The following is an 18,003-nucleotide window of genomic DNA, read 5'->3' on the forward strand; positions in this document are numbered from 1 at the left end:
ATTTAAGTTGAGAAGTTCTTCAACTGAGTACTCCACCTAATCCAATCTTCACCAGCTGGCACCATTTGTAGTCTAGTTCCAATATTTGAAGTACGTATTAAAATTCTGAAACAATGCATCCCTGAAAATTAAATTATTGTGTCAGTGTGTTGGTGAGTTTGGCTTCAGCCTTGACTGGCTCCTATAAAAGAAACAAATAAATTTAATTTGAGAAGCTCTTCAATTGGGTGCTCCCAAATCCCAACTGATCCAATCTGCTCCAATCTGGCACCATTTGTAGTTTAGTACCAGAATTTCAAGCAAGTATAATGCATGTAGGTTTATTTATTTTTTATATTTAACTAGTTTATTCTAACTCCTTCTTATGACACATTGCATAATGCATTATGATTGCATTGACCTTAGGCATTCTGTGCCAACCATTTATGTTCTATTTATTTATCATATTGCCGGCTTGTAGTCAACAAGGATCCATGGAAGATGTATTATTATGGATCTAAGACCTACAAGTTACAGAGACTAGAGAGTAACAATTTGACAAAGAGCACATGCAGCACCGTGCAATTGTTGTTATGAACATATTTTGTTTTCTACTTGGGTGAAGATTAAGATTTGTAGAATATGACATGTTAACTAACCCCAATAATTGTATTCATGTTAAAGCTATTATTATTATACACTGCCCAAATCCAAACATTTCTTGATCACTCGATTTTTGTCTTCAGGCAAATATCTTTTTTAAAATTAAAAATTAAAAATTTATTTATTTTGCCTTGAGCAGTACTTTTGACACCTGTTTTCTGTATATATATATATAAATCTTTTATTTTTATTTTTTTGAGAATCTAAAAAAATGTCTTTTAAGAATGTCAATAGATCAGGTTTAAGGCGAGAAACGATTTTTCAAAACCAAAATACCCTCTAAATATAGTACATAGCAAACCCTTATAAATTTAGAAATTTAATTACAAACTCATCTTATTTATATTTAAAGATTTAGATTCGTCTAAACTCGCTTGTTTGTCTTATCATGAATCAGTCAAAAGTGTCTGTTCATGTCCACTAAACTTAAAATTGAACATGCAATATATTATTTAACAAATCTTAAGCAGTAGTAAGCACTTTAAGCTACATTAAATAAAATTTTAAGTGAAAAAGAGACCAGGCATTTTTTTTTAATTATAGAAACATGTAAAGAAAATTAATAATGTAGGTATAATCATAGTTAAATATAAATCCAAACCCATCCCAAATCCTCTTTTAAAAAAAAAAAAAAAAAAAAAAACTGTTTGGGTAAGGAAACCCACTAAACTTGATCCATTACCACTGTTTACAGAAAATGTTCCTCCAAGTGGATATTTTCAAGTTCTTTTCATTACTTTTTTTTTTTTAGAAAGTAAATTGACAATTCTTATTAATCATACATTTATTTATGAAAGCAGTTTGGCTACTTCCACATATCAACTATAGTGCATACGAATGATTTCTTCAATAATAGAGCTAGACAAACTTTTAGCATGTATACCAAGTTGTACTGCAGGGTTGTGCCCACTGAGCCAAGCCCTTATAGTGTTGCTGAAAAAGAGAACCTTATCAGTGCATGGGCAATGTCATGCTTAAAAAACTAGAATTATAGTGAATTTCATAAAAGAAAAGAAGACAAGAATAGTGTTATGAAGGGTGGTGAGATTTGTTTGCATGAAATGAAATATTGTAAACTTCTTCTATTCTTTAAAGAAGTTCACAATATTGGTTGGTTCCATGAAGATATTCTAAATCTAAACCTCTTGTTTCTTTTTCCTAAATTGTGGTGGGTGGGTGTGTGTGTTTGTTTGGTATTGGATGTTGTATTGTATATGGAAGGAAAGAAAGTAGAGAAGGAAAGTTCCTAGATGTTGAAGAGGACCACTAGGGTTGCACCTGAATGGTAGTAGGCAATTTTTAATTAATTATTTTATAATTATTTTTTGAGAATGGGAATAGGCAGATTTGGATGGATGGAAATATGTTTTAACTATTTTAATTTAATTTGATTCTCAAAAAAAAAAAAAAAAACTATTTTGATTTAATTTTTTTGTCCTTCATGGCTTTAAATTCTAATAATATGCAGAGAGAGGTCACTTTCTCTCTCTGTACCTGTCCCCCATAAATATATAGGAGCTTTAAGGTCTAAGCTAACTTTTAACTAAATAAATCTTCTAAAGATGATGTAATTGATACCTCATGTTAATGTACTGAAATTGTCAAGTATTAAGACGTAAATAAGGTACACTACAAGATCGTATTGTACATGTAATATTATTCATTGCTGTCACGTAATGTGAGATTGGTGAGCTCACACCAAAGACCTCTTTTTTTTATTTAAGCCAACAAAAAAGATAAAAGATAAAAGATAAAAGATAAATAAGATACAACTAAAAGATTCTCATTTTAAATTTTCATAAGGTAATGAACCAATTAATTAATAAGTAAAATAGAATAAAGTTAAACACATGATATCCATTTTATAATAATAACTCTTTATCATTGCATCAATACACTAATGATTACTTTTTTATTCTTTATTCAATTTTTTTTTAATTCAATAATTGGGATGCAAATTTTAAAACTTGATTACCTTAATAAATTAGAGCAAACTACAAAATTGGAGGCAAAAAAAAAAAAAAAATCTCTTATTACCAATGATAGCATAAATAAATACAAGAATTCAAAGAAAATTTTTGAATCCTTGTTTACCACTGATTTACCAAGTGGAGTAGTGAACCCACCAGAAATTACGGGTCAAAGGGCCCCAATCCAACAATGAACTCCCACGTGGCAATGTAAGACCTCTTTTTTTATTTAGCAAAAAAAAAAAAGATAAATAAGATAACTGAAAGATTCTCATTTTAAATTTTCATAAGTTAATGAACCAATTAATTAATAAGTAAAATAGAATAAAGTTATACACATGATATCTATTTTATAATAATTATTCTTTATCATTGTATCAATATACTAATGATCACTTTTTTATTCTTTATTCAACATTTTTTTTAATTCAATAATTGGGGATGCAAATTTTAAAAACTTGATTACCTTAATAAATTAGAGCAAACTACAAAATTGGAGGCAAAAAAAAAAAAAAAAACATTCTCTTATTACCCATGATGGCATAAATAAATACAAGAATTCAAAGAAAGATTTTGAATCCTTGTTTGCCACTCAATTTACCAAGTGGAGTAGTGGACCCACCAGAAATTAAGGGTCAAAGGGCCCCAATCCAACAAGGAATCCCCACGTGGCAACGTAAGAAAAGAAGACATCTTTTTGAGGTCACACTTCACACAAAGAGGAGCTTGAACTTGAATGCCTTCTGATTCCTTAAATATGAAGGGCCAGTACAGTGCAGTCAGCAGTGTCTTTTCTATTCCTCAAGAGTGAATATTTATTACTATTCCACTCTACTCTCTATCTGCTCAGTCTCACGGAACCATATGTTTTTTTTTTTAAATATATTTTTTAAACTCTTTCAAAAACTTTCTCATTGTCTACTCTTTTTACTAAATAACCCTCTTTGACTCAAAAGACTTTCTTTTACCAGAAACTGAAAACCTCTTTCTCTCTCTCTCTCTCTCTCTGAGCAAATTTCACATCTTTTTTTAATTCTGATTGGTGCTGTTTATCTCTTTCTTTGTACTTCATAGGGCCCTTTTTTTCTTTGGGTTTTTTCTGCTAAAGACAAATTTTGTTGCTTCTTAAGACATTCAGATCTTTTCCTGTACTGCTCAATGTGCTTGTTGTTTTAGTGGGGTTTTATTTATTTATTTAATTTTTAAGGAATTTTCTTGGGGTTTGGTATTGTGGATTTATCGGATAGAGAGGATTAAGTCTTTGGTGGGTTTGATGGGAATGGCTCAAATTTCTTTTGTTTTGTTGCTTATTTTGATGGGTACCATTTAAATGAAGATGGTTGTATACACATCTACATTGTGCTTGCTGTGTATGAAAATAATGGGATTTGACTGATTTGCTGTTTCTGCATACAAAAAAAGTTGGAAAGTTGCTGTATGGGAAATGGGGTTTTGCAGATGAAGGCATTGTATTTGTAGGTGAGGTTCTGAATCTTCTGATTGGAATGACTGAAAAATTTTGTGCCTTTCTGTTTATTCTGAAGAGTGCCCATTTGAATATGAAAGTGAATCTCTCTCTCTCTCTCTCTCTCTCTCTCTCACACACACACACACACACCTTGTGCTTGCTGCTATGCATATGTAAGATTGGTGTAGTCCGATTCATATGTTCAATAGTTTCTTTAAGAGATTGAGAAATGTTCTCTCTCTCTCTCTCTCTCACACACACACACACTTAAGAAAATTAGGGGTTTTCTGGAAGTCACCTATCTAAATGAGCAATGTAGTGATATTAAACTTCAACTTTGTGCTAAACATTTTGTTTACATATAGCTATTTAAACTTCTTTGTACATTTATGATTTGAGGCATGATAAGATTTACTATTATATTTCAAACAGGTTTTGTGAAATATATCTGGGGTTGTTGCAGTAGTTTGCATTTATAGAGGAGAAAATGGAGGTTGAGAAAAGACGCTCAAAGGGAGGCTTCCTTAACTTGTTTGATTGGAATGGTAAATCTCGGAAGAAGCTGTTCTCTAACAATTCTGACTTACCTGGTATGTGTGTGTTGTTCTATTGGCCTTTTTTTAATGACATTGTATACTCTTAAGTTCATGATTGTGCTTGTTATATTGATGTGCATATATATGCCTTATCTTTAAAGTGATTCTATCATTTTATGCCAATCTTTGTTATTTCTAGTTGAGCATAATGTTTAGTTGACTATTCTTAATATTCCTGCCACTTTGAATGTAGAAGGACTAAAGCAGGGGAAAGAAAGTGTGGAGAATGTGTCAAAATCATGGCCTAATAGGGTAGGCACCACCCCACCCCCTTTTTCCCAATTCTTTTTCTTTTCTTTCCCTTTTTTAAAGCGGGATAAGACTAGTATAAATGTACTTGCTTTGTCTGCTATGGCTATAATTCCAGGTAGAGGTAAATGAGAATGGAGCAAGTTCAAGTAATAAAGGAAGTAGTGACTATAACTGTGCTTCATCGGTGACCAGTGATGAAGGCAGTGGGACTAGAGCTCCTGGAGTTGTTGCTAGACTCATGGGTTTGGATTCATTGCCAGCTTCAAATGTTCCCGAGCCTTGTTCTACCCCATGTCTTGAGTCTCACTCTTTTAGACCGTCTCTTTATGATAGGAGCAACCCTAATTTGTGGAGTGATTATCAACAAATGGACTACATAAACATGCCCAGTAAGCTGGAGAAGTCTTCCTGGAATCCCATAGAGTCAAGGGCACAAAAGGTGCAGAACCGCCCAATTGAGAGATTTCAAACAGAGATGTTGCCTCCAAAATCAGCTAAATCTATTCCATTTACCCACCATAAGTTGTTGTCTCCTATCAAGAGTCCTGCATTTATCCAAACAAAGAATGTAGCTTACATAATGGAGGCAGCTGCAAAGATAATTGATTCAAGTCCCCGAGCATCTAACAACAATAAAGTATCATCTTTTGGATCTCCCTCAGTTCCATTGAGGATTCGGGATTTGCAAGAGAGAATGGAAGCTGCACATAGAGCATCCAGGCCTGGAAAACTCAAGGAACCCAGTGTTGTTAAATATAAGAAAGGTAAGTCTAATGACATGAGTCACAGTGGATCAGAATATGCATCAGTATCCAAGTCTTCTACAAATTCAGAAAAGAGTGGTTCTGAGAATTCAAGGAATAAGGGAAAATCTGTTTCACTTGCAGTACAAGCACAGGTCAATGTCCAGAGGAAAAATGGATCGACTTCAACTAGTAATGGGAATTTTAGGAGTCAGAAGGAACAGAATGATGTCAAATCAAACCACTTTTTGAAGAATCAGCAAAGTAGGCAAAGAACTGCACAGAAGAGAACTTCTGCTAATAGGACTAGCAATGTGCTCAGGCAGAATAATCAGAAGCAGAATTCTGTATCCAATAAAGATATTTCAAGTTCAAAAACTTCAGTTTCCAATCAGCTAGCAAGAAGAAGTAAGTCCATTGATGGTTCTATTGGGCCAAATAGGACTGTAAAGAAGGTTGTTGTGAACACTGAAACTGGTGCTAAAAAGCCAAGGTCAGTGGCAGCTCATACTGACAAGGAGTTTTCGTCAGCCAAAACTAAGAATGTTTCTCGAAAGAAAATGTCTGTTAGTGGGGATGTTCAACCTGAAGAAAACATCATTGATGATGCATTAATCAATAATGATGAAAGTTCTAGAAAATGTAATGTTGAGACTGATCAGTGCATGAATTGGGTTACAGATAACATGAAACAAGGAATGGATGTCGTTTCATTTACGTTCATGTCTCCCCTGAGAAGATGCATGCCTGAAGCACAGTCCTCCAGTGAGGTCATGGGAATAAATAACCACTTCAGTAATGATTCTTTTGGTAATGGTGATCGCCATCTTCGAAAAAATCTTGATCTATCATGTCCAGGGTTGAATGTAACTGGGAGTGATGTTTTGAGTGTCCTTTTGGAACAAAAGCTGCAGGAGTTGATATTTAGAGTTGACTCATCCCACTGTAACCTGGTTGGAGAAGAGACTTCTGCTAGTTTGGGATCCAGTTTGCAAGATTCAATTCCCAGCATGGTGAGCTCCACATCAAGGGAACAGAATGAGAGGTTTCAATTTGGTATTCATAGAAGTAAATCAGAGAGCAAACATGACTATGATTTTTCTTCAGTTGATGGTCTGTTGCAAAATGTGGACCAGCAGAGGCAGGTCTGTCTTCTTTGTTTATACCTTTCCAATGAATCTATCATTCTGTTCTGTGTGTTGAATTTTCACCGGTTTTCTATGACCAAATCGATTATGGAGTCACTACCAGGCATAAATTGCTAGTTCAAGGATTTCAGATGATAGTTTTCCTCTACTAGAAATAAACAATAACATCAACTTTTTTAGTACTTAAAGAACAAAATTTTATTAGTAAAGTTCTCCCTGAAGCCACAAGCAGTTCATTTCAGAGTGAGCAGCTTTAATTAACCATCTACAAACTTTAATTGTTGATACAGATCCCATTGTTTGCCAAATTTCTGAATTTAATTTTATGGGTTTGTACTTTGCATCAATTAAGAGGAATTTGAAGTGTGATTCGAACAATACAATCTTTGGTGAGCATCCTTGCTCAATCTGACAATGAAAAGCTTTCAAACTAACTGCTACACCTACACCACTCCTAAGGATAAAATAGAAATGTTCAATGATTTGATCTTTGTGTCTCCTCTGACTTCTTATTTGTCTTCCTTTTATAGTCTTCACCTTTACCGCCACCATTCAAATTCTACAAAAACTATCTTGCTTTACTTGTTTTACAATGAGCAGAATGCTACATGTGACTTCCTTATTTGCTTTAAACTTCTCCACATGTTGCACACAGAAGTCATACTGACCTGGTTTTAATTTTGAGTATGAACACTCATATCTGTCAAGATGTGAGCAAGTTCCGGTTGTAGCCAACTAATGGAACTTAGCTGGTTGTTGTTGGTTCAAGAAGAAATCAAGGGGTTTTGTGATGTAAATATTTTGAAAAGTATTGGGTTTATGTTGATGTAAGGGCCCAAGAGGCCTGAGCAAAAAAAAAAAAAAAAAAGGGGGACCAAGAGGCTAGCTATGTTATAAGCCCATGTTGGCCTAACCCCAGCTTCTAGTCTCTATATATACCCTGATAAGGGTTCACTGTAATTGATGACTTGACTATATAGTAAAGGTGTAGCTGCAAGGGTTATCCCTACATGAACCTACAATATATTGGGCCTCTTGGGCCATTTTACATTAATATAAATAACATAAACCCAATATCTTCAACAAATATGATGCAATTATTGGAGCAGCAGGAATTGATAATTCTAGTAGTATCCATTAAGGTTCAAAACCTTTCTGATTTATGTATAAAGTAGCACGTAGTTCTCCTGGTTCTGAAAACTAGCTTCTTTTCTTGGTAAATTTAGTGGTCAGTATGTTCTTCAGCAATGTAAATTAATGTTGTTGATGGCAATTGATCAAATATCTTTATGCCAGAACTCATGCCCTATTATATCCATTAATTTATGAAGTTTTGGCCATTATGTAAATGGTTGACTTTGATGTTAGGTTTATTAATTGGGTTCTGACTTAATGTCTGTCTTATGTGCAACTACAGCCACTAGCACTTATTCAGTACCAGTCCATTCTCCAGAATGAAAGGTTTTCAATTGAAGTTTATGTCAACTAAAGACACCCGTAAATTGCCTCCATATGTATGAAGGAGTTATTCATGATCATAACTAACATAAGTTGGAAATTTCAGATAGTATATTTTTCTTGGATTCCATTTGTTTTTTTTTTTGTTTTGTTTTGTTTTCTGGGCATGCCTTACATCTCTGAGTTATACAGATTATGTATTTCACATGTTGAACATATGTTTGACATATTACTTTCACACGACTCAAGTTCTCTTCAATAGTTTCAGGGATCTGAAGGGATGGAAACTCATAGCAGATGCAGCAACGACAGGGCAACTGGAGGAGAACTTGATTGTCTATATCCCAGGCCTGCTTCAAGTTTTGAACACTCTTTTGGGAGTAAAAGTTTCTCAGATAGTAGCCAGAGTGCCAATGGTAAATTTAGCCTTGTTCTTCTTTCACTACACATGATGAGAATAAATAATGTCAAAAAATAGCTTGGAACCTAGCTGTCATCAGAAATGATATGTCCATTGAAAAAAAAAAACCATTCTTTCAGTGATGCAAGGCAATGCTCTATAAATAAAGAATTCAAGCATTGTTGCTCCAGAGGTATATATAAAAGTTAGTGATTTTTGCATGATTCAGGAATGTTTGCACATCAGCGGTTTTCTGCTCATGATGTGTGGGTAATTGGTAGTGTACAAATGCATGTGAGAGCTTTGATTTGGTGCCTATTACCATATGCATGTTCTTATCGGATTAATAACCAATACATATACCCTTCTTTTCAGGGAGCACAAAGTATTCATTGGAGCAAGCAGAAGATTCGTCTAACTGGCACTCTACAAATGAATCTCTACTAGTGGGAGGTGAGACAGAATTATCGGACACAGCCTCTTCCATCTCTACATGGGATGTGGGCATAAGGCATATAAGTAGAACATTCAGTTCGAAAAGTTTCAAGGGATCAAGCAACTGGGAACTAGAATATGTGAGGGATATTCTTGACAATGCAGAGTTGTCATCAGAAGATTTTGAATTGGGTCAGGCTGGTAAGGTTATAGCCTCAAATCTCTTTGATCAATTGGAGTATCAGGGAAATGGATCAGAAATAAATGAAGAAGAGAACGTCAAGCTTGGGCGAAAGGTTCTGTTTGATTGTGTAACCGAATGCCTTAATTTGAGGTACAGTCACATTCTTGTTGGAAGCTGCAAAGCATGGGCTAAATGGATGACATTGTGTGGTAGGAAGGTGTTGCTAGCAGAGGAGTTTTATAAGGAGATTTTAGGTTGGAAAAACATGGAGGATTTCATGGTGGATGAGCTCGTCGACAAGGACATGAGCACTCAGTATGGGAGATGGATTGACTTTGACATAGAGGCATTTGAAGAAGGCGTGGAGATTGAGAATGGAATATTGACTTCATTGGTTGATGAATTGGTTTCTGATATGTTGCATTTCTAGAGCATTGATGGCCTTCTTTTAATTTAGTTTCAATATGTCCAGTTGGAATGGTCCCCTAGTGGATCTTGTACTTTCTTTTTCCCTGTCCCTTCTGGTATATATATTATTCAAAAAATATGCAAAGCATAAAAGATCATTCATTCAAGTCAATGTTTCTCATATTTCAATGTGTAGCGGCGCCCAGTACCAAATTAAAAAGAATGCTTTGGTTCATCGTTTTTCAATGGCCTCTGGTTTTTACCTCCTAAATCGAGCTAAACTTTTATTCCTGTAGTTCTTACATACAGTGAAAGATGGAGTGGTTATGGCTTGTAAAATTGAGCAACCTTTGTGGTTCTGCAATTGGTACTCGTGGCCAGTGTGGTAAAATAGTTGATATTCTTGGCAACACGGTGCACTGGTTGTGGCATATATAGGAAAAAAAATGGTCAACAGTAGTTCTGACGATGTTATTGTATAGGCTTGGCTCACAGCTGTGAGTTGGGTGATAAATGATAATGGTGAGCTAAAGCAATCATTATCTTATGTGTTCTATATATGCATCCTTCCTCCCATCGCATGTGGGTCTAGCATGGCTTGAAAATGTATATATAAGATGCATGAGATATCCTCTCGAGTTAAAAAGTCGGTGACAGCTTCAGTTTGAGCTTGGGGTAATGGTGCTGGCAGCTTGACGAAAATGGCAAGATTACAAAAAGCGTCTTTATTTGCCATTACATGTTAAGGGGGTAATGGTTCTGGGAGCTTGGTGAAAAATGGCAAATTTACAAGAAGCCATTAAAGGTAAAGGGAGTGATGGTTCTGGAAGCTTGGTGAAAATGGCAAAATTACGACAAGCTTCTTCATTTGCCATTACATGTAAAAATGGGATGTGGATTTGCTCTCAACTTCTTGAGCTTTAGCTGAAGTATACATGTCTATAGGGCCACTAGCTGTCCTTTTGCTAATAGTGACTTATTAGACTTGATTATGAGCTTCACCAGCGTCTACCAATGTTATAGAGAACAGGACTTTATGCTTATCTTATCTACCCTGGTGTTTGTGTGGTTGCCAAAGCACTGTCTTCCAATGTTTCATGCAATAATTGTTTAGAAAGTATACAACTTTTTTCAGGTCCTTGTTATAGAGAGAACAGTATTTGTCATTGCTTTCTTTACCTACTTCAGGAAAAAAGAAAGAAAGAAAAAGGTTCATTTATTTCTTTGGACGCTTAATGGACCAATATCGCTACTTCGGCCGGCTTAATATTAGGTGGGGCTCGATAAGAATAGAATGTCCAATTTTCAAACCAAAATCATGGTCATGTTTATTTTAATCAATAAGTCTAAAAGTAAGAATTCAAAAACAATTAAGAATCTCTCTCACAATTATTGTTGAGTTGGGATATTTGGCCGGTGTTAACAAAAGTTATTTTAATAATAGACTATATAAAAATGGTGTTACTTCAATTAAAATTTGTCGTATTTGACCAAAAATTTGTGATATGGTGTATCTTTGTGTTAGAATATCATTCTCTCTTCTTTGTATGTGTGTGTTTGCATGTTTTTTTTTTTAATAAGAGCTTGTAGCCCAATTAGCACTTTTTAGTTTTTCTTATAAAGATTTCAAAATTTATGGCAAGTTTGGTAAACTGTAATAAGCACTGTAATGTAATAGTTATTCCTATGGTTTAGCTATTTAATAGTTTGGTTATGTTTTTATTAGAGGGAATAGTTATTCCTTATGAATAGCTATTCTTTAAAACTAGTCGCTAACCCGTGCGATGCACGGGATAGTTAAACAAAATTTATACACATTCACTTTTATTGGTACAATCATTTGAAAATAATTTTAATTAATACCCAAATGTAAGAGACACATTGACTTACTATTTAAAGTAGTCTTTTGAAGAATTTACACATATTGTGCAACTGAACCTTAATTTCTCATCAACAATAAAAACATGGAAATTCAAAACATGGAAAGAAAATAAAAATTACAACAATTAATTCCATTATCTTTCATGCTATACTTTGTAATTGTACGGAATTAAGTCAACTCAATTTAAGTTGTTGTAATAAAATTGGCTTCTACTATTCTCTATTCTATAGAAATATGAACATATTGGATTTCTCAAACAATTACCGGTATTGCAATAAAATGATTTATTATTGAAAATAAGAAACAAAGAAAATCTATCTATAACTTAAGAAACACAATATACTAAAATTAAAGAGATAAAATTTTCGGATGACAAAATATTATAGATAATTTTAGAAACAGATTATACACTTAAAAGGGTTAGTAATTTATAGCACTTACCCCTCACTATTAGTATACAGACACCAAGTGCGGTCGTCGTAACCCTTTGAAAGAACCTTCCCCTATTGGACCCTATCAAAAAAAAAAAAAAAAACACCTAATTAACAAAATTGATCCAAAAGGGTCTAAAAAGCACACAAAATCAATTCAAAAACAAAAATATGAGACTTTCCGCTGCCAATGAAATCGTCTTTTGTATTGTTGTTCCAAATTGCAACACTTATCTCTCTAAGGCCTTCAATTAACGAAAACACAAACTTCTCTTGGAATACCGAAGTATTATGACCATCTATACACACAAAAAAAAAAAAAAAAACAAAATCAGCATAACTCACTATAACTCTATAGAAGCCTCAAAAATATAAAGAGAAATTAAAGGAGTTGAATTTGATATTTATGTTTGGAGAGAGAGAGTTTGCAGAAACTGTGGCTTTATATTTCTTAACTTGAGAGAGGGATAAGGTTGCTAGGGTTTTGAGGTGTTATAATATTTTTATTTTTATTTTTTATTTTTTAAATATTGTGTTGACGTGGAAAAATGTGGTGCCAGCAGAGACTTCGGTTTTATATATATATAGAATATATAGATGAGGAATAACTATTCCTCTTTAAAAAGGTTGTAATAGTTATTCATTAGTAGATGTAATAATTTTTAACATTAATATATTTTCAAATAAATAAAATTTCCATATCCACCTAACAATTATGAAAATAAAAAATCATAAAAAAATAACTCATCTTTCTAAAATTTAAAATATATTATTTTCTAAGAAATATAATTGTATGAATGAGATTTTTCCTAAAATAGATCATAAGTTTTATTCTAATATTACAACTCACAACCAAACTAATGAATATGTTTAGTTATTCCATTATAACACATTTTATTCCTAGTAATAAAGATTACTATTCATGTTGTAATCCACATTCAGTGTACCAAACATACCCTTAAATTCTACCATCCCCAACTATCAATGCATTAAAAAAAAAAAAAAAAACTTACCATATTAGTAATTGTAGAAAAAGATTATGAACATTTTTGTGTTCTTACCATTATTATACTTTAGAAGGAGACCACTAGCATTACCTACTACTACTAGGAATAAGAATGTAAACCTAATCACTAATTACCAAGGAATAGAAATTACATAACCTAAGAAGGTCTATCATTTTTTTTTAATGAAGTATATAAGATAACATTCTATCGAGAACACATTGGAAGCATTTAGTTTATTCTTATTGGTCATGATCATGAGCTTATAAGCCTATTAACCAATAGCTTCAAAAGTACATTAACAAACACCTAGCCTAAAGATTTCTTCTAGTACCAAATCATTGACTAGGCAATATAAAAAAAAGCACATGGTTTTTTGTTGCTTTTATAGGACAAGTTTAAGTGTTTAACATTCGTTTGGTATGCTTGTTGATGGGAAAGCAAACTGTGTGTGTTCCATGTGTTAATGATGAACAATGTCAACCCACCTCACATGGCATAGTATGAAAGACAAATTTAGGAACATATCACGTGGTTTCCTCCTTAAGTTTTTCACTTTCTTTTCTCCACCACCAAATTTTATATCAATTTATTTCTCTCTAGTGGTTCCACTGATTGCATCACATCTAACTTTTTATTTTATTTTTTAAGATTCTTGAATCTTGATTAGGAGGGAGCAATTGGAAAATAAGAAGGAAAAAAAGAAAAAGAAAAAGAAATGCCACTATTTTTTTAAAAAAATTTTATTTATGAACTACAAAATGAAAATCTATCTCCCCCCCCCCCCCCCCCGAAAAAAAAAAACCCTACAAAATGAAAAGACAAATAGTTGTGGATAAAGAACCACACAGATATGTATTCGATAGTTGAGTTAAGTTACTGAGAAAATATTGCATTATAAACTTGTTTGTTATACGAGCCGAACAAAAAAAAAATTTATTTGTCATGAGAAAAAGGGTCTTTCTTAAAAGTATTCATAGTCCTAAACTAATGATTAATGAACATGCATCCTTTCTATTTTCAAATGATTTAATGTGAAAGATAAAAAAGTATGTTTTACCGTTAAGATCTTATTTCTTGTCTTAATGATATACATAACTTGAATATTTTTTCTATTAAACTTCTAAGTACTTTGTGTATAAAGAGGTGTCAATTAAACTATAAAATTCTTAATAGTTACAAGTTTCTTAGAATTTCTTAATGAGATCTTAATTTTAAAGACTAAAACTTTCTTTTCTTTTTAAGTATTTATAATTGAAAAAAGTTAATAGAATCACATATACCTACATTGGTTTAAAATATGTTTAGAATTTTTTTATAAGAAAAATAAAAAGTAACTAACTTTTCTTTTGCCAATTTTTTTATTATTATATATTTTACATAAAAACCGACCAATTATAATTAGCATAACCAAAAGGGATCAACTTAACCTCATTTCTCTTTATGATTCAAGGGGGTCTGAGTGTATCGGCCCAAAGATACATATTATTCTAGCTTACCTGCTGATTTCTTTGTGTTGAGGACCTCACACTATAAACTGCAACGTGTTGGTCCCAAATTCAACACTATTTTCACTTTTATACGATTAGGGTGTGGACAAAAAATGCACATGGTGAAAGGCCTATGTATCAGTAAGCTTAGCCAAATGTCAGACTTCAATAGGCTGAATCACTCTCTTCCCTACAAAGCAAAGTATGGCTAACACCAATATTCTTCTTTCTTGGGTATAGGGAAAACTGAAAAGAGACTCTGCATTCTATAATGTCTACAGATTAGTATGCTATCTTTATTCTGATTAATCAATTGTTTAATCTCTACCAAAAAAAAAAAAAATTCAATTGTTTAATTAATTAGATTATTACAATGATTAATTTATTAATTATTTTATTATCCAAGAAATTAATTAATTAGAGAGGAGGGTATAGATGCAGAACCTCGCAGCCTCGTAGCAGCTGCCCCAAAGTTAGGATCCTATGAAAGAGAGCTACAACCACTTGCTTCCAAGGTGTACCTATTACCTAGGGCCTTGGTTGAATTTACATAGAAATTGTTTTTCCCCTACTTAAATTTCGGACTTTAACACCTTTTTTGAAACAGCACACCTTTTATGAAACATCAAATTTACGATGGAGACAATTTTTGTAAAATATTTTTTAATTGTTAAAGTGAAAAATTATTGGTTCCAATTTTCATACCAACTTTATTTTATACTACTTTTATCATATATAAATCATAACAAATCACTTGTGTTGTTATTATAAAACTATTATGTTCTTGATAAAGTTATAATTTTTGACAAATGGATGTCATTCCACCAATGAAACCATTTCATTTTGCGAGCAAATCTAGTACTAGCATGCGAGAATTTTGTGCATTCGATATTACCGTTAATCATTCATTGAATCATAACATTTTACATAAACAGTTAGAAAATTTATGCATATGTTATTGCCCATTTGCCCTTATTTATTGAATCCACTAATTATTATTTACTCCATTCTAATTTATTTGTCTTATTTGAAAAGTTAAACTTTTTAAAAGAACATTATTTATTGTTTTGTCTGCTTTATTAAAATGTATAAGTTTACAAAACTACTCTTAAATAAATTTCTCAACCTTTTTTTTAAAAGAATTATTCTTAATGAGACAACTAAAAAAGTGACCCAGTTAGATTAAATTTTTTTAAATATTTGTTAGTTTTCTTTTCAAATAATTTTGAAAATAAAGTAAGGATATAACAGAAACATTAGTAAATTAATAATTTTTATTTTTAGAAACAGGACAATATTTTGGGACATCCTAAAATGGAATAAAGGACAAACAAAATGGGATAGAGAGAGTACTTAAAAAAAAAAAAAAAAAAGGGTTTGAGAGACATTTAAAAAAGAAATTGCTTCAAGCAAGATTCAAGTAGTCCTATGATAATAAATTGTTCTGGACACTTTGCATGCTCCTTTCAAAACCTAGCAAATCAAACTGCTCAATAGATTTTGAATTATATTCACCATAGCCCCAAAACATTAAATGTTTCATTTGAAATTATTCAAACTAGATCACTCAGAAATTTAATTCGAGCAGAAATAAAACTCTCCAAAATTAAAAGATTGTAGCAGAGAAATCAATAATGGAAGATCTTTATAGAGGTATTTATTTTTCGGGTTGGCATAATACACACACAATCTATTATTAGTGCAATTAAATGCTGTAGTACTAGTTCCACACTTCAAATTTCAAAAGGCACAATGTATGTATATGGCAAGGCTCACATGTGTAATGGTCTCGCTACACAAATCTCGAGGCAAATCACCCGGCTATGGCATTAATGAAGTTTGTACATTTCATGTGGGAGACATGAGAGCATGAAAATGAAAGTGAAATTTGAGAAATGAGAATGGTGTGCAGAGAAAGAATGGTGGGGTTACATCACAGAGGATCACAAAATAAATAAATAAATAAATTTGGGGAAATGAACATGCCACCCTCTACTGTGATTTTTTATACCCAAATATCCAATTGGGTCCTTTTACGTTTTCCCAGTTCGATCCCTACTCTTCTCTCAATGACACCACTTTTAATTCTTTTTAGGTCACATTCTAATGCTAATACAAAGCCTACAACTTGAAAGTTGAAACAATCCAATTTCCCATATTATACACCCACCCCCCCTCTAGTTATTACCCATAGGAAAGAATTTTTATCTGTGTGGTTTGTGGTTTGACTACAAAGCCATTCATTCACTCACAGATCACAGTACAGTACTGTATACGTCAGTGTGAGTATGTGTGTGTGTGATTCTTGTAAAAAAATGACAAAGTTGTTTCTTTCCTTAATTGTATAAAGCTTTGAAGTTCTTGACTTTGATGAAATTAAATTGTTTTATCAATAGTTACAAGTTGTTCACTATAATGATATATAGTATATACTACAAGTTGCTCAATCTTAATTATGAAAACATAATCATCAATATCAAAAAAAAAAAAAAAATCATAACCATCCTAATAACCCCATCAACAAGAATTAGTTTTCCTTCAGAGATATATACACTAGAAGTTGACTCTATGTATGGGTATGACAAAAATGACTCGTCCCTCTAAACTTGCCTCGTGTAGGGTTTTTCATCACAAAGTAAATATGAGATATGGACAAATTTTGCTCTTTCCTACTTTCCTCTTTTTGATTTGTCCTATTTTAAGTGTATATACACTTTTTACCTAATTTATATTCTATTATTATTCCCAAAACACTCACCTCTCCCTCTCTCATTATTGACACAATTGTTCTCCTCATTTCTCTTTCATTATTAATGTAGGAATCACCTCATTAAAAATGATAAATACTTCTAACCAATTCCATCTCACCTTAGTTCAACTTTACTCTTTTTTTTTTTTCTTTTAATCTTTTTCATATTTTTCCCTATCCAAAGTGAGGAGAAAGTATACCATATTTTGGTAATACTAATTCAATATTTGTTTTGATATTTCTTACCCAATAAATGAGTGACACTTGTTTCAAAAAATTACATCAGACTACTTCAATAAATTAATCACAATCTTCTATACTATCGGGAAGATAAAATTAATCATTTATTAGAGTAGTCTGACGTGGTTTTTTGAAACAGATGTCACTCATTTGTTTGGTAGGAAATACCAAAATAGATGCTGAGTTAATATTACCGAAGCATGGTATACTTTCTCCAAAGAAAGAATAAAACAATATACCCATTATCTTGTTCTGTCCCATTAACATTCTTAACTATAAACAAGAATTAGTTTTCCCTAATTAATTTTCTAATAAATCATCCATTGGAGTAATATATACAACAAATTTTACTACTATTGGGCGACAAATTCACATAAAATTATCTTTAATATCAATTTTATCGTATACCAACCATAAACAACTACTCATTTGTAAGGGTACAACCACAAATCTTTTACTTCTTTTAATCCCATTTCACATGTAGTAAGGCCAAAAGTATATTT

At 32.4% G+C, this 18,003-nt stretch overlaps 1 protein-coding gene across 4 annotated transcripts; it reads left to right on the forward strand.

Moving 5' to 3' along the window:
* Positions 1 to 3,419: 3,419 nt before the first annotated feature.
* On the forward strand, positions 3,420 to 9,950 carry LOC126716845 (uncharacterized). Of its 4 annotated transcripts, none has more exons than XM_050417848.1 (6): positions 3,420 to 4,091; positions 4,513 to 4,670; positions 4,870 to 4,928; positions 5,044 to 6,816; positions 8,540 to 8,693; positions 9,053 to 9,950. In XM_050417848.1, the coding sequence occupies exons 2-6, from the start codon at positions 4,568 to 4,570 to the stop codon at positions 9,724 to 9,726; spliced, it is 2,763 nt and encodes a 920-aa protein (XP_050273805.1). In that variant the 5' UTR covers positions 3,420 to 4,091; positions 4,513 to 4,567; the 3' UTR covers positions 9,727 to 9,950. The 4 variants fall into 4 exon arrangements, with proteins under 4 accessions (XP_050273805.1, XP_050273807.1, XP_050273806.1 ...); XM_050417850.1 differs by having other exon boundaries at positions 4,873 to 4,928; XM_050417849.1 differs by having other exon boundaries at positions 4,544 to 4,670.
* Positions 9,951 to 18,003: the final 8,053 nt, after the last annotated feature.

Source organism: Quercus robur, chromosome 3 (assembly GCF_932294415.1).
Source record: "Quercus robur chromosome 3, dhQueRobu3.1, whole genome shotgun sequence".
Taxonomy (NCBI): domain Eukaryota; kingdom Viridiplantae; phylum Streptophyta; class Magnoliopsida; order Fagales; family Fagaceae; genus Quercus; species Quercus robur.